The following is a 20,583-nucleotide window of genomic DNA, read 5'->3' as shown; positions in this document are numbered from 1 at the left end:
TTCCTGTGCCCTCTTTGTCACATCTCTGTTCCCTGTGTTCTCTGTTTCTCCCTTTCAGCTTCTCTTTATTTCATTAATTTCCCTTGCTGTTTCCTCTTTCCTGTTGGTTTCTGCTCTGCTCTTTCTTTTTTTGCTCCCTAGTTGTCCTCTCTTTGCGACCGCTGCTCCCTCTGTTCCATATGTGCTCCTTTAGCTCCCCCTGTTCTCTCATGGCTCCTTCCCTGCTCTTTCTGTTTTTGCTTTGTTCCCACTCACTTCATCGATATTCCCTCTATGCTGCCTCCCTGCTCACTTTTGGCTCCCTCTTTCCTCCCTTCCTTCTTGCTCCATTAATGTTCCCTCTTTGTTCCCTCTCTGCTCCCTCTTGTTCTTCGTTGCTCCTGCAATACATCCTATTTGCTCCCTCCATTTTTTCCTCCCCGCTCTCTTTTCTTTTCTTGCTCTTTGTGTGCTCCCATTCCTCCTTTACTTCTCTCCTTCTTTGTTGACGTTGTCCAGTCCTTGTTCTCTCCCTGCTCCCTTGATTTTCCACCTTTTCTCCCTACCTGCTCCTTCTTTGTTCTTCTCTGTAACCTAGATATACCATATTTGCTCCATGTGCTCTCTCCATTTCTCTCTTTGCTCCCCTGCTCCCCCTGTTCCCTTGCATCTTTCCCTTGGTGTTTGCTTTGCTCAGTCTTTTCCCCCCTGGTCTTCCTGTTCTTTATTTGCTTCCCCCTGCTCCCATTGCTCCTTTTTCTCCCTCCTTTGATATTCACTTCTTTTTCAGTCTGCTCCTTCTCTGCTCTCTTTACTCTTTTCTTCTTCTTTGCTCCCTCCTTGATCCTCTTGCTGTTTTTCTTCACTCCCTCTATGTTCTCTTTGCTAGGTCTATCCCATCACTGCTCTCACTATTCCCTCTCTTCCTCAATGTTTGATCAGGCTGATCCCTCCCTGCTTTCTTTCCTCTCTTTTCTCCTTCTTTGTTTCCTCCTTGATCCGCTTGCTCCTTTTCTTCTCTCCCTTGAGTTCCCCTTTTGGTCTATCTATTTCCTACCTGCAATCTTTACTCCCTCCCTGCTCTTGTCACTCCTTTCTTCACTCCCTGTATATTACTTTTGCTCAGTGTACTCACTCATTGCTCTCACTATTCCCTCTTTGATCCACCCTGCTCTCTCTTTGATCTCTCCTTGCCCGTATCACTCCATTTCTCTCCCTCACTGTTCCTTTTTATCAGTTTACTTCCTCCTGGCTCTCTTGTCCCTTCATTGCTCTCTCCCTGCTCCAGTCACCTCTGCCCCATGTTCCCTTTGATCAGTCGGCTCCCTTCCTGCTCTCTCTTTGCTCCTTGCTTGTACCTCTTCTTCTCTCCCTCAATAGTCCCCATTTTCTTAGTCTGCTCCATCCCTGCTCTCCCCATTCCCTATTGTGAAACCTGGGCCGATAATCGTGAACATTACCTGCGCCATCTTGCCCGATGGTCCTTTTCTACGCGCACATAGGCCGCAGCCATTTTGATCGACCGCAACCATTTTGTGTTCTGTTATTCACCTCTGTTTCACCTGCACTCCCACAAGTATCTGTATAACCCTCTGACCGACTTGGTATGTGTGCTAAGGGCCATAATCTAGCGGACATGCCCACGTTTGATGTTAGCTTCAAAGGGACATTCTATTGCCGCAACAAACCTCTGCCCTCCTTGTTCCTCCCCATCCCTGTGCAGATAACCAAAAACCTGGTTTATTGCACCCCGAAGAATGCACCTCCCAATGGACAATGGAACTTGTTTTCCTATCAACAGTAAAAGACGTTAAACCCTGACCAGCCTTGCATGTTCTCGACCCTGAGACTAAGGCCAGCTCCCCAATAAGCATCATACGTCCGAATGTTTATGATTGGGAGGACACGAACCAACTTGTCCGGAATGCATGGCATCTTGTCCTGGGCGGGGGGGAACCATGCTTACATGACACCGCTCATAAAGATTGTATTGTCCAAACACTATATAAAAGTGGCCTGTTGAACACCTCCCTGAGAGACATCCCGGTGTCTGCAGTAGATGAGCTCCCCTCTAGAGAAATTATCCTTGTTCTTGCTTTCAAGTTGCCAGCACCTGCCTCGTTATTTTCGTAGAATCTAAGGGGAATTAAAGGTGACAAGCCAAGCAGCTTCGGGGGTCTCAAAGGTGGCTGCTTTTCCATAATTTGCGTCCCAAACATGGGGCCCATCAGCGACTCGCCGGTCCAAGTAAGAGAGGTCCCAACGGCAGAGTGAACAACTAACCGATTGGGTTTAACCTGCCTTGAGAGGACCCTCGTCTGGCTGCCGATCAACCTGAACTTCACCAGTTCCGAGCGGACCTCTCTCTCTCGAGTGACCTGGGGTCCTGACTGGGACCCTAAAGGATTGCTGTATCGATATCGGAGTGAGAGGACAATCAGGCGCTGGAAGGGGAAGACGAAGAACTGTCCATACAGTCCGGGTAAGGTCATGAAGTACGACAAAATTGATTGTCTGGTTGTATTGAAATTGTTTGGTCGAATACTAGTATTCCGTTCTTGAAGTTATTGGTAGTTATTGAGACATTCCCTGCTTGCAAACAACGTAGAATAGGAATATTCCCTCTTTGCAGGCAGCGAAGGGCAGGTAGTGCGGACCTTTGTCCACAACCTATTGAGATATTTTATTGACCGCTTGTATGTCATGCCTGTCTTCTCAAAATTTGCTCCCTCACTGCTCCCGCCTCTTTCTTTGCTCCCTCTCTGCTCCCTCCCTCCTCTCTCTTTGCTCCCTCTTTGTTCTCTTTTTGCTCCCTCCCTCCTCTCTCTTTGCCCCATCTCTGCTCCCTCGCCTCCTCTCTCTCTGCTCCCTCCTTGCTCATTCTTTGCTCCCCCTCTTCTCCCTCTGTGCTCCCACCTTGCCCCCTTTGCTCCTGTTGATCCCCATCTTCCCTCCATCTTTACTCCCTCCTTCCCCTCTTTGTTCCCACTTTGCTCCCTCTTTGCTCCTTCTTTGCTCCCTCTCCACTCCCTCCTCCCTCTCTGCTCCCTCTTTGCTCCCCTCTGCTCCCCCTTGCTCCCCATCTGCTCCTGTTGCTCCTTCTCTGCAATCTCCTCGCTCCCTCCTTCCTGTCTCTTTGCTCCGTCTTTGCTCCCTCTCACCTCCCTCCTTGCTCCCCGTTTGCTTCCTTTCTGCTCTCTCCTTGCTCCCTCTCTGCTCCCTCTCTCCTTCCTCTGCTCCCTCCTTGCTCCCTCCCTGCTCCCTCTCTGCTACCTCCCTCCTCCATCTTTGCTCCTTCTCTCCTCTTGCCTTCCTCCCTCTTTGCTCCCTCTCTTCTCCCTCCTTGCACCTACTCTGCTCCCTCTTTGCTTCCCCTTTGCTCCCTCCTTGCTCCCCTTCTGCTGCACTTGCTCCCCGTCTTCCCTCCCTCCTTGCTCCCCCTCTGCTCCCACCTTCCCCTCTATTTGCTCCCTCTCTGCTCCCTCCTTGCTCCCCCTCTGCTCCCTCGCTGCTTCCTCTTGCTCCCCCTCTGCTCCTGTTGCTCCCCGTTTTCCTTCACTCCTTGCTCCCCCTATCCCCTCTCTTTGCTCCCCCTCTGCTCCCTCTAAGCTCCCTTCATCCTCCCCCTCTGCTCCCTCTTTGCTCCCCCTCTGCTCCTGTTGCTCCCCGTCTTCCCTTCCTCCTTGCTCTTCCCGCTCCCTCCTTTCCCTCTCTTTGCTCCCCCTCTGCTCCCTCCTTTCCCTCTCTCAGCTCCCTCCTTGCTCCCTCCCTGCTCCCACCCTCCTCCCTCCTTGCTCACTCTCTCTTTGCCCCCACTGCTCCCTCTTTGCTGCCTCTCTGTTCCCTCTTTGCTCCCCTTCTGCTCCCTCTTTGCTCCCTCTCTGCTTCCTCTCTGCCACCATCTGCTCCCTCTCTGCCCCCTCTCGGCCCCCCATCTGCTCCTTCCTTGCTCCCTCCCACTTGTCTCTTTGCTCCTTCTTTGCTCCCTCCTTCCTCTTCCTCTGCTCCCTCCTTCTTCCCCCTCGGCTCCCTCCTTGCTCTCCCTCTGCTCATGTTGCTCCCTCCCTGCTCCTTCCTTGCTCCCTTCCACCTGACTCTTTGCTCCTTATTTGCTCCCTCTAAGCTCCCTCCCTCCTCCCCCTCTGTTCCCTCTTTGCTCCCCCTCTGCTCCCTCTTTGCCCCCATCTGCCCCTGTTGCTCACTCTCTGCTCCCTCCTTGCTCTCTTCCACTTGTCTTTTTGCACCTTCTTTGCTCCCTCTAAACTCCCTCCTCCCCCTCTGCTCCCTCCTTGCTCCCCTCTCTGCTCCCTCCTTGCTCTCCCTCTGCTCCTGTTGCTCCCTCCCTGCTCCTTCCTTGCTCCCTTCCACCTGACTCTTTGCTCCTTATTTGCTCCCTCTAAGCTCCCTCCCTCCTCCCCCTCTGTTCCCTCTTTGCTCCCCCTCTGCTCCCTCTTTGCCCCATCTGCTCCTGTCGCTCACTCTCTGCTCCCTCCTTGCTCTCTTCCACTTGTCTTTTTGCACCTTCTTTGCTCCCTCTAAACTCCCTCCTCCCCCTCTGCTCCCTCCTTGCTCCCCTCTCTGCTCCCTCCTTGCTCTCCCTCTGCTCCTGTCGCTCACTCTCTGCTCCCTCCTTGCTCTCTTCCACTTGTCTTTTTGCACCTTCTTTGCTCCCTCTAAGCTCCCTCCCTCCTCCCCCTCTGTTCCCTCTGTGCTCCCCCTCTGCTGCCTCTCTGCTCCCTCTTTGCCCCCCATATACTCCTGTTGCTCCCTCTCTGCTTTGCACCTTCTTTGCTCCCTCTAAGCTCCATCCCTCCTCTCCCTCTGCTCCCTTCCTCCTTTCTCTTTGCTCCCTCTCTGCTCCCTCCTTGCTCTCCCTCTGCTCCTGTCGCTCACTCTCTGCTCCCTCCTTGCTCTCTTCCACTTGTCTTTTTGCACCTTCTTTGCTCCCTCTAAGCTCCCTCCCTCCTCCCCCTCTGTTCCCTCTGTGCTCCCCCTCTGCTGCCTCTCTGCTCCCTCTTTGCCCCCCATATACTCCTGTTGCTCCCTCTCTGCTTTGCACCTTCTTTTCTCCCTCTAAGCTCCATCCCTCCTCTCCCTCTGCTCCCTTCCTCCTTTCTCTTTGCTCCCTCTCTGCTCCCTCCTTGCTCCCCCTCTGCTCCCCTCCCTCTTTCAAGCCGTCTTTGCTCCCCTCTACTCCCTCTCTGCTCGTTCCTTGCTCCCCCTCTGCTCTCTCTTTGCTCCCTCTATGCTCCATTCCTCCTCTCTCTTTGCTCCCTCTCTGCTCTCTCCTTGCTCCCGTTGCTCCCCGTCTTCCCTCCTTGCTCCCGTTGCCCCCCGTCTTCCCTCCCTCCTTGCTCCCCGTCTTCCCTCCTTGCTCCCGTTGCTCCCCGTCTTCCCTCCTTGCTCCCGTTGCTCCCCGCCTTCCCTCCCTCCTTGCTCCCCGTCTTCCCTCCTTGCTCCCGTTGCTCCCCGCCTTCCCTCCCTCCTTGCTCCCCGTCTTCCCTCCTTGCTCCCGTTGCTCCCCGTCTTCCTTCCCTCCCTCCTCGCTGCTCCCGCTCCCTCTCCCCACGCTGCAGCCTGTCACCCTATCCGCCCAGCAGCTGTTGTGCCCTCTGTGCCTTTAAGAGGTCGGCTGGTGGAATGTCCCCTCGGCGGGGCTGTTTTGGCTCTGGCAGGGGCTGGGCCGAGCCCGTGCACCGAGCCTCGCGCTGACTGTATCCCTCCCATCCCATGCCTGGCAGCCGAGCGCAGCAGCCGCCCGAGAGAGACGCCCCCGAGAGCTCCCGCCAGCATGGCCACCTACAACATGAGGAACCTGCCCCCCAACCCGGAGGAGAAGGACTTCATCCAGGCCTACGAGAACGTGCGCGAGAAGTACAAAGGTAGAGTGCCCTCCCCGAATATAGATCAATATATAAAACGGTGTCAATTATATAAAAAAACAGCGTGAAGTTCCCAGTGCCCGGACAAGTTACGGTGCCCTGCGGGAGGGGCCATGGGGGGTTGGCACGCACATGGGCAGCGCCTGGGGCACTCCAGGGCACTGAGCTGCAAAGGAGGTGGGGCGGGGGGTGGCGGGCGCGTCCCAGAATAGGACCCGCTCGGGGGTGACAGGGACCGGTGTGGTGGCCCGTTATAATGCGTCCCCCCCCCCCCCCCCCCCCCTCCTTTGCAGCTCAGGGCTGGGGGCCGGTGGGAGTCTGTCTCTAAGATGGGATGTCATGGGATCGGGGGAGAGCGGGGGTCTGCTGACTTATTTTCCCAAGCGGAGTTGGGGATTAGGGGTGCGCACACCTGCACTTGTAGTTTGTGGGGTGGAAGTGTGGCCTGAACGGTGCAGCACAGCTGCTGAAAGTTGTGTGTGCTGCCCCCGCGGTACTGCGTGCCTGGAAGCATGCACAGTGCACGGAAGCACTACCCAGCAGCACATGTGCCGTGCAGTGACAGCTCGGAGCTGTCATGACTCTGAGCCTGCAGGGCCCGTTTCCACGTCAGAGGTTTCTTCCCATACAGGTTTTTCATCAGAAGTATGACAGGCACGCACGCTTCTCCTCTCCCCGGAGCCCCGCCCCTTTCACCATCTGTAGTGCACGGATTGATTCCGCTGAGGTAAGGAGAGTGTCTCCGCTCCTCCGGGCCAGTGTGTCTCTGAACTCCCGCACACACTGCTGTCTAGTTGCGACTTGCGAGGTGCTTATAGTGCCTTAAATTTGCAATAGCCGTTTTCAAAGCGCTGCATTTCGCAGCATGGCGCAGGCCTCTGTGTTGTGGACACGCCCTTCAGTGATGAGTGGGGCACAACTAGCAGTCTTGGGACCATGTTCGACCCATGTCACATGTAGGGTTTGCTCCCCCAGTTCAGCGGGTCTCGGTGGCGTGCTCAGTCCCCCCACTAACCACCCCCAAGCAACCCACGCCAAAAGCGGCGTAGGAAGCTGGAAGGGCAAATCTATGGATGTGACGCAGGGCCCTGATGCATGTTGCTGTGTACCCCGGTGTGCTCTACTCATCTGGCCTTGTATCGTATCTCCTGGTGTGATGTATATATTATATTGGTGTGGTGCATTCTCGGGAGTGGTTGAGGCCTTTTGTGGCACAGGGGGTGTGGCGCCGGCAGCAGCGTGGTGTATGTTACATTGAGCGGTGGGCCCCACTGTGCTACACACGGGATGCATTGCAGTCCCTGTTGTGATGAATCCGCAGGTGTGGTTTACAATCCGGTGTGAGGCATTCTCGGGAGTGGTGTGTGCCTTTTGTGACACAGGCCGGTTGGTGAGACACAGCCCCAGTGTTGTACACCCGCCTGTGTCGCTGAGACTGGTGCGGAGGTGGTCACCTCACTGTTGTGCAGGCCTCGGTGGTGTGCACTGTCCTTGTACTGTGGTCGGGGCTTGGTCCGACAAATCTACGAGTGTGGTGCAGGCAGCATTGTGGTGTGGTGTGTGTTACATTGAGCTGTGGGTCCCACACACGTGATGCAAACCTTGTTGTGATGAATCTGCAGGCGTGTTTTATTACAATCGGTGTGAGGCATTCTTGGGGGTGGTGTGGCCCTGTGTGGCACAAGCCACTTCAGTGTAGACCAGGCCCTTCATTTGGTACCAGGTGTGGCACGTGGCCTAATGTGGCTTAAGACTCGGAATTGTGTTCTCTGTGTGGCACAGGCCAATTCAGTGTGGGTCCGGCCCTTTGGAATAGAACAGGCCAGGAGTGGCACGTGGCAGTGTGTGGAATGTTTATCTGGGAGGTGTAAGACCCTGTGTGCCACAGGCCACTCTCTACTAAGGCGCAGGCCCTGAGGTAGCACGCCTATTTGAGTGGTCTACCGCGTGCCGCAGGCCACTTGGGTGTGGCGCAGGTGCTGATGTGTTGACGTCACCATTGTGTTGCACCTGGTGCACCGATGGTTCCATCGTAGTGCACTCTTCTGTGTGGCGGCCTTCCCAGTGTGCCACTGGCACCAATTAGGAGTTTTAAGCCATCCTGATGATTAAAGGTGACCGAGCTAAGTGATGTATCGCGTTCACTTGTTTTATCCAATCAGCGCACAGCGCTCCCCACCGCCAGTGACGTCTTATTCTAGGACAGTCTTTAATAAGGGCAAGGTTGGCTGCGGAGTGATGTGCTAGAGGCAACTGGCGGGCGGTGACACCTTCTGGCGCCATGCGGACCTACCGGAAGTGGTATGCAAATCTAGGGACTTTCCCAAACGTCACTGTGTTTGTCAGGAGTTCTGTGGGAAACTCTTCCACGTGCAACAGGAGGACGGTCACAAGTGGCGCGCGACAACTGCAGATGGCTGTTCATGTCTGCATCTGCGGACCATGTGCTCTGCCTTTAACATCTGTTTTCATTCCATTTATTTACTCGACAAATTACCATTGCAAAATCACGCATTAGAGGTATTTATAATAACTATCAAACCTTTTACCAGCAGAATATAAAAGTAATTGTATAAAATAAACTCTCTTTACAGACACTCGGCCACGGTCCAATACGAAGTTCCAATTCTACAAAACCTGGTTATAGTTATTTTCCCCCCAGACACTTTCTAATTATGAAACCCGCCTGTACTCCAGTGCTTGTTGTAAACAGTCTGCAGCTCGCCAATTTTCACTGTCCCTTATTCAATGTCGATCATTTACGCACTGCTGCACGCGCGCACCCCAAGCACGCGCCCTTGTGTTCTGTGCTGATAACATCTGTATGGTGGCGCCGGATATGGCGTCACATAACTGCGTGACGTACGCAGCACGTTAGTGAATGAGCGAGGCTCACAGTGCTCAAAATGGTTTATAGTTCAGTTAATACTTTTATTAATCATGTAAAAGTGTCTTAAAACCGGCTCTGGGCATGGGGCCGTCACTCCTGCACTGTGCAATTAGGACATAAGGATGAGGGTCTTACTCTCTACCCCCTCCCCCCCAGCGGCGTCGGATGGAGGGTAGTGAGAACGAGGATGCTTGTCCGGATAGAGCATTGAGCCACCAAGGGGTGACAGCTGGTGGTCCCCTCAGGACCACCACATCGAGTCCTCAAGTAACTTGTTGATTTTTCACCCGTTTGTGGCGTCACCTGGTGCGCCTGGACAAACACAAGGCAGTCCTCTAGCAACTGGAGGTTTGCTTTTTTTTAAAAGTTTGTTTGCAATGCTTGTTATTAGGGGTATTTTTAAGCGACACTCAGCCCAGAGGTCAGAGGTTTAAAGGGCCCATGCAATGAACATGTCCCAAACCCATGGGAGCAGGTTCAGAGTTGCTTGTGGGGTGACACCTCTCACATAAGTGTATTCTCAGGGGAAGATTTACAAAATCTCCATGCAACGCAGCCCCCCGCGAGGCTGCGCTGTGTTGCGCGTTACGGAGGGAGCAGGCGAGCGCCTTATTTTTAAATTATTTTTAAAGCAGTGTCTCTCTCCTTTCCCTTGCGCCGGCGCTGATTTCAGCGACTCTGCAGGGTCGGATTAGGATCACAATTAGGCCCGGGCACTCCTTAAAAAAGATTGCCCACATTCCCGGATCGTGCCCTTTCATTAACCCCTTCACTGCGGCGGCTATTCCGCCGCAGTGCTAAGGGGGCGGTGCGGAAATGCGGCGGGCGCATGCCGGTGACGGAACCGCTCCCTCACCAGCATCAGTTGCGCTGTGCTTATGACGGAGCGGTTCCGTCATGGCCCCGCCCGCTCAATAGAACGCTCAGCGCAGGCGCGGAATTCGCACAGCGCAGGAGCGTCGGGCGGGCCATGACGGAACCGCTCCGTCATCAGCACAGCACCACCGCAGCTGATGTCGGAGCGGTTCCGTCATCAGCATGCAACGGGTTAAACACCAATTGATTTAGTCTCATTGGGCACATGTTTATAGAAATGTTTAGTAATTTTAACATTTTATAGCTCACTAGCTTACCCGTTGCGCATTGCTGCGATCTCAGAAGAAAGGAAACGTGTAATGATAACATTCAATTTACATTGTGCCATTTTTATTGAAACATATTCATTTTAATATTGAAAACATTTTAAAGTGTTGTTTTAATTCTGTTTATTTATTCGAGTGCTGTGGATACACGGTATTTTTTGTTTTTCCGTCTGGTGCGTACACAAATAAATCAGAAGGTTTACCGACGCGTGAGCTGGCCACATACAGTCCATGTGAGAAGAACGGATTCTCCAAATCTAGTCCACACACTTGCAGCGATTGTCCTTGTGCTTTGTTGATGGTCATTGAATAAGCGAGTCGCACCGGAAACTGTAAACGTTCAGTATTGGAAAGATTATGAGGGCCCTTGGTGGCCGTGGGTCTGATATTGAACACATTTTTCTTTTCTTTTTTTTGCCAGAAACCTTCGCGGGAGTGTACTCAACAACTTTCCAAAGTTTCATGCCGATCGGATGAATGGTGTAGTAATGCATAAAGGACAAACAGACATACTTTCGTTTTTATATATATAGATAGAGCCAGAACTACAACACCTGTTCTGATGGGTATTTTAATATCGTGGGAAGTACAAAAATGACACAAATCACCAGAATACAGTATTTTTTCCCCTAATCAGTATGTATTTTAAACAGTAAACCTAAGGCAAATGCACTTTATTTTAATTTCTAAAGGTGCCTTAAAGATCCGTGACTGATTGTCAAAGTAACAAAGGCTGAAAAGCCGTGGTAAAAAGGAATAAGGTATTTATTGTATATAAAGATTCATCTTTAATGATCATGCTCTGGCGTTTGCAACATTTTAAAATATGAACAATGGCTGGTTATTTTTTTTAATGTTTTAATATAGTTTTATATAGTGTGAACTGCTCCCAACAGTAACACGAGCACCAGCCGCCTTAGAGGAGATCAAATTCGTTTTTATTTTTCAGCCTCAGGACATTAAGTGATTTACCCAGAATCACAGGATGTTGAGCCAAAGCCCAGACTCCAACATAGTTCACGAGTTCCAAAGTTGGCAGCTTTGGTCAAGGTAACCTCACAGCTAGGAAACTCCATCTCCTCAACAAATACTTTCCCGTCCAACGTCAACGAACCTAGACTTCAATACTCGAGTTGACTCCTCTCTCTCTTGACATTCAAGGATAGTTGGTGACTGGACTGTGTTAGCCACCTTCGTTTGTTTTTTCTTCCTCCCCTTCACTGTTTTCCTATCTGTCATGTTGTATTTTTATCTTTGTTTTGCTTCCTTACTGCCTTCCGACTATGTAATGCAATTTTCTACTGTTTTTACTGTGCGTGTGTAAAGCGCTCTGATACACACGGGTCAAGCTAGCGCTATATAAAACTTTTTAAATAAATAAATATGCAAACCCCCTTCTTCCCTTCACCCCACCACCACCACCACCACCTTACACTCAGTGCAGAAATATACTGGGGCGGAGATGACAACACCTGGTCCCCAGCAAAGCCCCTGAATACTGTCTCCCTCCCTGTCCACCAAGGCCTGAATGTGATGTGATGGACCAAGGGAAAGACAGTGATTTTGGGCTGGGTCGAACCCTATGGGGTGAGGTGAAAATTACAGAGTCACAACTGGCCCCAAGGGAGGTCGCTTCCCACTCACCCACTACCCAGCCCACTATAACCTCAGGGCTATGGCCTGGCAGAGGTGGAAGGAAGCAGAGAACACAGCTTCTGGGCAGGCCTCGGAGGTTGGGGGCCATGGGGACTGAGGTGAAGATGGGCCATCAGCCGTTATCACCTGACACGGAACCCACCAGGGAGGCTGCTTTACTTTTCCCCATCACACCTCTGTTTTACAGCCCAGCAGGGGAGAAGGAACACTGCGTTTGGGTGTCTTTGCAGCCCCCTAGGGGCTAAGGTGAAGTCTGCAACAGCAGCCTAGCGATACAAGTCCCTGCCCTGACAGTCAGCCTGCCTCACAATACAGGGCCTGGCTGGGGGGCTGTCAAAGATGGCAAGGTTTTGTGGGCCAGGTGACGCAGGGCTTTAAAATAAACGGCCCACAGGTGACACTTAGGCCTGGCCCACTGGCCAATGCCCGACTGCCCGCCTTCCCAATCCGACCCTGGCAGTGTGTGCCATGCAGGCACCTTAGCGCCGTAGTGCTAGGGTGTGTGCATGAGTGTATCATAGGTTTTGTACAGGGAGGGTACCCTTCCTGTACAAAATACTATGCTAGGCATGATGCAAAGCTTTTATCACTTTGCATATGTGCTGCACGGTGCCGCATGCATGCGAAGTCAGAAAAATAAGGAGAAATGAAAGCATTCCTCTTTCCTTGCGCCTAGTTAAAAAGGGAGCAGTTTTCTTACGCCAAACCCAATCTACTGTTTTTAGTAAATTGGGTTTAGTGTGAGAAACCTTGGGTGGTTGCATGGAAATGCCCATACACCACCCTTGGTGCGCCCCCATGGCGCAATGTAATGTGAAGCAGTGCATTGGGCTGCTTCGCATTACTTTTACGTTATTTCCAGCACTAAACAAGCTTAGCACTGAAAAGTTAAGTAGGAAAAAAAAGATTTTGCTCCATTTTACATCACTTATGTGACCCAAACACAGCACAAAATCTTACTAAATCTCCCCCTCAGTATGCTAGTTGGGCCTGTGTTCTCTGCGTTGGGTCTGTGTTGTGTCTTTCGTGTCACCATGGGAAGTTTTAACATGTTCATTTTCAGGATCAGGAACTTAAATATATATAATGACCTGCTCACCAAAATAGAAGTAAATTCACACCCGCAGAAGTACTCCTTGAATAGATGGAAACGTACTACTTTTTGGAACTCATCAACATTATTATTATTATTTTTTTGTAGTTTTTTTTAATAGCGTGAACTCAACTCTGAGGTATTGGAGCGCTTTACATGAGCACCACTTACATTACACATGGTCACATACATTTTTGGGAGGCTCGGAGAGATGACGTGATTTGCCCAGAATCACAGGAAGTTAAGCCCACAATGAGACTCAAACCCGGTTCCCCACCTATAATGTCACCAGTTCTGACTGTTACACCACATCCTCTATATGTTGACATTAGTAGGTTTGGAAAGCTGCACCTGTCTCAAGTTTCCAGTCATACTACCGGTAATCAGACTCAAGGCCGGACTGGGAACTACAACCAGCCCTGGCTGATTGCTGCTCGACTGGCCTTAGGTGAGGGGAGAGGGGCAGGTGCTAGTAAGAATCAATCAATCAATCATAGGCATTTATACCGCGCACTACTCACCCGGAGGGTCTCAAGGCGCTAAGAAGCACCGCTCCCGCTTTTGTTACAGGGGGCGATATTGCAACACTGCTGCAAAACCAGCCCCCAGTGACAAAACCGCCCCCGTGGCCAGAAAACTGAACCCCGCCCGTCCAGACCACAGGGGAAATGCCCAGTGTCCGATTCAGCCAGTCCACCCCATATCAGACGATGGGACAAACGTTTGAAAATTGTATAACCATTGACAACTGAATGAAAGAATGAATGAATGTTGGATTTATAGAGCACGTGGTTACCCTGGAGCGTCCCAGCGCTGTACCACTGGGGAACCCGTCCTGGCTTTCTCTGGGAGATGGTCCCTTTACTGGGCATCCCCAAGGTGCAGCCAAGCTTCCCGGCGGTGATGGGGCCACAGTGGAGACTAAGCAAGCTATTGCCCAGAGTGGCAGCATGGGACCCATGGTTAGAGTAGGCACCGAGGCGAGAATTATCGGGCCCGCTGACATTGGTCCTGCACCCAGCCGCGCCGGGAATTGAACCCTGGTCCCGGGCCGACCTCTGCCTCTGGGTCTGCCGCCTCTAACCTTTGAGCCACACTTCTCCACTCTGTAGTGTAGCATTCAAGCCCATTGTTTTTGCCCACTATGCCACTCTAGGCACGGGGTCTGATTTAGAGTTTAGTGAATGGATTAAAGTCAGACAAGGTGGTGAGCAACTTTACGTCAGGCTGCCGATTTAGAGATACCCGCCGGCCCCACTGACATGATTATACAGTGTCAGGAATCAGCACCATGAAGGTTCCTGTCAATAGAGGAAAAGTTTGATGGACGGCTCCATCAAACTCGACGGCTAGCCGTCAAACTTTTCCAAAGTGTTTTATTTTTCAAAAACACCAAAAGTGGACGTTTGTCTTTAGTAAATATTAAAAAACAATAACCCCCCCCCCCCACACCATGGAAGTTTTCTTCCATGGTGTGAGGGTCATTTGTTTCTCTTTTTATTGTCCGGCACTGCCAGGCTATACTTGGCGGTGACTGACAGTAAAAAAATAAAAGCCACCCCACCGTCCACTCTAAGTAGTGTGGATGATCAGGTGTCTTACCTCTGACAGTACCTACTCTGTCGACTATCAAAGGAAGTTTTACACAGATGGAGTAAAACAAACTTTTACACTCACTGAGTAAAACTTGCTGTCCGCCTGACTCAGAATTGGGCAGGCGGACCATGGGTTTGGTGCAGAGCATATAATCTGTTGCCGCTGCAACGGAATACTTGTCAACCAATACTAAATCAGCCCGCGAGGACCACCTAATGCAAGTAAGAACTGACCCTGCTCCTCACGGGACCAGCCCATCCCAAACCTTGGTCATCTCACCCATTCATCCTGCGACCACTGTGTTTTAGTTGAGAATTTGGGAATCACGATCACTGAATCTCACTAACTAAGCCATACCTAGGCCAACTAAAGCTGAAATCATCAAATAAAGGAATATTCTAGAATGCTTAGGGTTGGTAATTGCTACAACATAGGACTAAGTAAAGATAACTTTTATCTTCATTCATTAGATGACTCTTTTAAGAAAAAGGGTTGGGTCAACCACAGAGGCGAGGATCTCCCAGTAGCGTGACAAGGGGGAGGTAGTGACGGAGCAACACTTTCTCCATCACAAGCCCCACCTGCACAAAGATTACGGATACAGATTTCTCCATATTTTCCAAAATGGGCTTGATGTATACTGTGCCAATACTTTTTCAGCAGATATATAGGGGCATATTATCAAGGGGGTTTATCTCCGCTTTTTTGGCTTTAAAAGCCAAGAAAGCGGAGATAAAATTATCTCCCTATTACCTAGCTGTTGCTAACACCAGTTAGCGACAGCTAGTAGGAGATAGCGACCATCTTGGGCCCCACTTTGCATGTCAGTGATATTTATCACTAATGACATGCAAAGTGGGCGTGCCAAGATGTTAGCGATTGAAAACAGTCGCTAACATCGCTATCTCCTATTACCAACTTTTGGAGATATTCGCGCTAAGCGCGAATATCTCCAAAAGCTAACAGCTGCCCAGAGCAGTTCTTAGCCATGTTATCCAATGGGAGGTGGATAACATGGCTAAGAGCATTAGCTCGGTAATGCATGAATATCGCTGACTTTTCGGCGATATTCATGCATTGCGGCGATTTTTATCGCATTTGCGATAATCCTTGGTAATACCAAGGTTTATTTGCGGTAAAAATCGCCGCAGCTCAGCGGTACATTTTTGTCTCTAACCAAGCAATAGCGATAATTATCGCTATTGCTTGGTAATATGCCCCATAGTTCTCAAACTGCGAACGATCAGCCTTTGACTGGAGAAAGATCTCATGTAAGGAACCTATAAGAAATGATCAGACCTGAGATCGGAAACCCTTCTGTGCTTATTGAATACGTGAAAGACTTTGCACATTTGACACTATTGAAGTCTCAAGTATTTTAAATTTAAGCCTTGATAAAGCTCATGTAGTGAACTCAACTCGCAAGTGAAACGCGTGTCGGGGAAGATCATCTTTTGAAGAAGTCTCAGGAGTTGGCAAGCATATGGACATGTGTAATTCAGCCCCAGAGAAGCACCTTATTTATTTAGAACATAACGCACTGAATGGTGGTTGTATTATACAACAATCAGGACTACTGGAATTATGTGATTGAGTGGCCGGGGATGTTTTCCTATAAAATTGGATTTGCCGCATTTGCCACATAATCCCTCTTCTGCTGCACAGTGTGCAGATTTCAACAAAAACAAAAATTGTGTCTAGCTCAAGCAGTTCAAACGTTACTAAAAACATAGCGACAGGGCCAGACTGGGAACCGAAACTGGCCCTGCAAAGAGCTCAGCCTGCCCCGGTGAGGGGGGAGGTGCTAATGGAAAGCTTTGTGGTGCTTTTGTTGCTGGAGGCTGTTTTTGCAGCTATGCTGCAAAACCGGCCCCCAGTAACAAACACAGCTCTCCAGGGGTCTAAAACCGGCCCCCAACTTGGCGGCCCACCAGGGAAACGCCCGATGCCCGCCACGGCCAGTCCGGCCCTGCACAGCGATAAGTGTTGCATTGCGGTGGAAGGCCAATAGCAAAGGTTGACTGTTCACCTTTCTGTTGCTGATTGCTATATTCACGTGTTAAACTGGTACTAATGAGGTGAAACCTATGCCAGAACAGTGGTAGAAAGTATAAAAATGAGAAAATAATAAAGTTACACTATCACAAAATATGCAGCATTACGTCGTATAATTTGCCTTTTCTTGCAGCATAATTACCTCAAACTGCTGCATAATCTGGCCCTTCCCTGCCGCATAATTCCAGTATCCCTGGCAATGATTTACAATAATTAAATGATAGGATAAAGATACTAGATAGTTGTGTAATTGAAAGAATATTGTTTCTGATCAATAACCACAGAGAAGTTAATAAAAAACAAATAAAACAATAAAAATGATGTATGTGTGTGTGTGTTTGTACGTGAGTGAGTGCTTGTGTGTGGGTGGGTGTGTTTTTCGCCCTGTTTCCCCCACTGGTTGAAGTGGAGTTTCCAGTTGTGATTACAAATGATTGTTATCTGGTGTGATGGTCCAATTCTTTCTTTAAAGCAAGGCCAGGCTACAAATCCCAGAAGACTTCAGGTTGTGAAATGAAAGCCCCAAGGTGGAAGCGTGGTACCCAGATGGCAAGGAGCTAGTGACGTGGTACCCGTATCCTCACCAGGTTTCAGGCGGCCGGGAATGCCTCGCTCGTGTCATGGATGCCCTTGTAAAATCAGGGGGATGGGGAGAATATCCTACCTGAATGTGTGGCATGATTATATCAACTGACAAAAATATTGTGTCCTCCATATTATTTATGAAAATTGGCACGTTTTCTTAAAGTGGGACGGTCCGCATCATGGCCTTCATCAGTCTGCAGTTGTGTCTTCCCCTCTCTTAAAATGGTGTGGCCTGCAGGGCTGGACTGGTGGTCGAAGGCAACGGGTGTTTTCCCTGGTGGCTGGAAACGCGGGGGTCAGTTTTTGAGTGGTGGGGACATTTTTGTTTCTGGGGCCAGTTTTGCAGCAGTGATGCAATATCAGCTCCCTGTAACAAAAGCAGCAGCAGTGCTTCTCACTAGCACCCCATTTGTCCCCCTCTCCCAGTGCCGGCCCAACTGAATTGCTAGGGCTGGTTTGTGTTCCTGCGCCAGCCGTCGTGGCCTGTATGTGTTTCTCATTATAATTATACATTAGTGTCTTTATGAAAGGTGCGCATCCTTACTGTAGGTCACTGATGACCTACTGTTGCCACCCTGAGTGAGTGGAATCCCCGCTCTCTACAGGGGGACGTGTGGTCTCGTGGCCAAGCTATGATGTATGAACCTGGAGTTCTCGACTAGTATCTCACTGCTTCATCCAATTGAATGATTTTGTGCAAATGTCTTGAAGCCAGGACTTAAGTGGGTCGGGTTTGTCTCGGTCTCAGACCTGGTAGAAAATAAAAATGTGCATTGGGCCCTATATTTATGTCCTTAGCTTTACTGACACAAATATTTGCTGATTTCTGAAAACTGAATGTATAAAGCGTTAAGGTAATCCATGTCTGCGATTTAGTTCTGGTTTTTATTTCACATGTTTTGCTTTTCAATCTTGCATTCCCTAAGAGTGTTAACTATTCCCAAGATGCTGTGTTTCTGTATCTTTTGTGTGCAGTGTATTACTTTTGTACAGTGCATACTTTGAACAGATGCCCCTCCAGATGTTTATGTCGGGTCAGGATTGGGAGCTCTGGGGTTGCGGTTGAAGGCGCTGCAAGCTCATAGGGCCTACTAGTGGGTCAAAACTGTGGGCCTCATTACAATAGCGGTCAGACGAGTTTTTGACCACCATTGCAGTGGGAATGAGACCGCCCGAGAAAGAGTCGGCGATCGCACCTGCCATCTTTTGATAAGAGTGTCATGTAGGCGGTCAGAAACTGCCTTTTTCTACTGCAGCTTGTTATTGATGCTTGCAGACTGTGCATGGATGTTTGGGAGGGCACCACATGTGCCCCCCGGCCGCTTAGCAGCCATTTAAAGTCCCTTCTCAGCTGTCTTTCTATGGCGATGGCACCGCCCTGAAAAAGCAGTCGGAAATGGACATCCTGATCCCCACAGCTGTGCCTGTGCAGCCACCGCCATCATGGTAGGGATAGGAGTCCAGCTGCCGCCCCAAAGGGCTCCTTGAGCCTGTCCGAGGCAGCGGTCTTTCCCCCCTGACATCATCGCTCCAACCGCTGGTATTGTAATCTGGTGGTCGGCTGATGCTCTGGATGTCCGATAGAACGCCACCAATCGCCTGTCGGTAGCGGTCCACCCAACATCAAAATGAGGGCCTGTGTTCAAAAGAATATGGTCGTCCAATCCTTTGCATTTCTACTGCGTAATTGTCATGTATCCCAGTTGCAATTGTGTTAGGCGCAACTGTGTGTGAAGGAAGTACACAGTTTGTGAAAACTTTCAAAAGAATAAAGTTCAAAATATTGACAGGGCGAAAGTAAAAGAAAATGCAGTGATTACAGGTGAGAAGTAAGTTGTGTATTGGGGGATGGTGAAGTGAAGAAATTGCGGGGCAGTACATTCAGGAGAGAATGAAAAGAGGGTGCTGAAGAGGAAAGAGATGAGCTGTGAGATATGTAGAGGGAAGAGATGTGGAGAGAAAAGGGACATATATGTCATATATATGTGGTTACTCCTCATGGGGACAGTTATGTAATCTTAGCGCCGGGACACCTCCTTCGGAGGTAGCTGCGCGCTCTATAAGCTCCATAAATAAATAAATAAATAAATGTCCAAGAGAAGAAATATAAAGAGTGTTTGAGACACTTGGAAGATTCACAGGACTCGGAAATGTTTAAGTCACAGTCTCACAAATTAAGAACTGAAACATTTACAATATGGTTTATTTACAGCAAAATGATTGTCATTCATTTATTTCAAAATGCTAACAACCACTAAACGGGGTGTGGCCTATGTAGTTAAGGGTGTGTCTTAAACATGCAAACTACATTTCTATGATTCCCACACGGTGCGCCACCTGACCTGTAGTCCAGATATATAACATAATAACTGACAAACACCTAAAACCAGCCAGGACTATTGGTCTTTCTGCAGTAACAGAAAGCTCAGAGAAGCACTGAAGCACACAGGAATCACAGACATCTAGTTTACATGTGTAAGCCACGCCCTTAACTTCATAGGCTGTGCCCTTTTTAGGACGCCACCTCCTTGCCCCCATTTTTTCACCCCACTTAAAGTCCTGCTTGAAGTGTCCTATTTATTTATTTATGTATTTTTCTATAGCGCAAACTTTACCCAAAGGTGTCAGAGCGCTTTATTATAAAACAAGGTAAATTACAAAAAGAATGAGAGTAGCATGGAAGTAGGTGCAAGTACTTATATGTACTCATGGTGAAAGGTACAAAAACAACAAGTTACAGATACATTCAAGATTATAAGATACAAAAAGATGGTGAGAATATGGTGGTACAAGTACTGAGTACATCTTTACAAAAATTGAGTACTCGAGAGTGTCAGGGTCATAACCGGGGATGAGGCGAATTATTCTTTGAAGTGACTTTGGAAGAGAAGAGATCACTCTACAACAGTAACAGGGACCCGCGGAGAGTCCGTGCGCCTCATAGCTGCCTTTACCACAGCTCCCATGTCTTGTTCAGAGGTGAGGAACTGCTTAGTTATTGGCGTTATCGTTTTACCCATCTCCACCTCATTAACAGCCCCCTGCGGGCTGGCCGATGCATGAGTGCCCCATGGCCCTGTTCCACTTGACTTCCAATGCTGTTTTTTAGGTCAAGCATTCGAGACCTCTTTTATATACTTTAGTATATACTTATATGTGTATGTACTTTGTGGGCTGGCTCTGGAGATCACCTCTAGGACTTGTCTGCTTCCACTTAGGGACTTCATCTTTCTGTTCAACTACCTCTATTTAACTGTCTTTATAGAAAACGATCAGTAGAGGTCAGCAAAATTCCAGAATTGCTTTCTACTGAGGGACTTTCTCTTTTCTTTTTCTGGCAACTGCCACAATTTAACTTTCTTGATAGAAAACGATAAGCAGAGGTCAGTAAAATGCCAGAATCAATTTAGCATTCTCTAGATTCCAGTCCATTTAAACAAAAAATAATGTTATATAGCTCAAACTAGACCCGAGGATGTCAGGTATCGGAGCGCTTTACATGAGCACCAGTTTCATTAAAGATGGACACATTAATTTTTTTGCTAGGCACAGGGAGATTAAGTGATTTGCCCAGAATCACAGGATGTTGATCGTCGTTGCCGAGACTCAATCATCTGTGTACCCCTGTCTCTGACTCCTTATCATGGAGGGGCAACCAGCACTGAGTGCAATATTTCAGATGAGATCAGCCGCGGTTGGTTATGG

At 49.5% G+C, this 20,583-nt stretch overlaps 1 protein-coding gene across 1 annotated transcript in view; it reads left to right on the top strand.

Annotated features, from left to right (window-relative positions):
• Positions 1–5,675: 5,675 nt before the first annotated feature.
• The window catches only part of PLEC (plectin), a 624,446-nt gene continuing 609,538 nt past the window's right edge, over positions 5,676–20,583 (top strand). Inside the window, exon 1 of the mRNA XM_086966398.1 lies at positions 5,676–5,861. Within this exon, the coding sequence (XP_086822524.1) occupies positions 5,771–5,861 (91 nt within the window). The 5' untranslated portion in view covers positions 5,676–5,770. The remainder of the gene's footprint in view (positions 5,862–20,583) is intronic.

Source organism: Lissotriton vulgaris, chromosome 4_1, assembly GCF_964263255.1.
Source record: "Lissotriton vulgaris chromosome 4_1, aLisVul1.2, whole genome shotgun sequence".
NCBI lineage: Eukaryota > Metazoa > Chordata > Amphibia > Caudata > Salamandridae > Lissotriton > Lissotriton vulgaris.
This window is presented reverse-complemented; position numbering and strand designations above follow the sequence as displayed.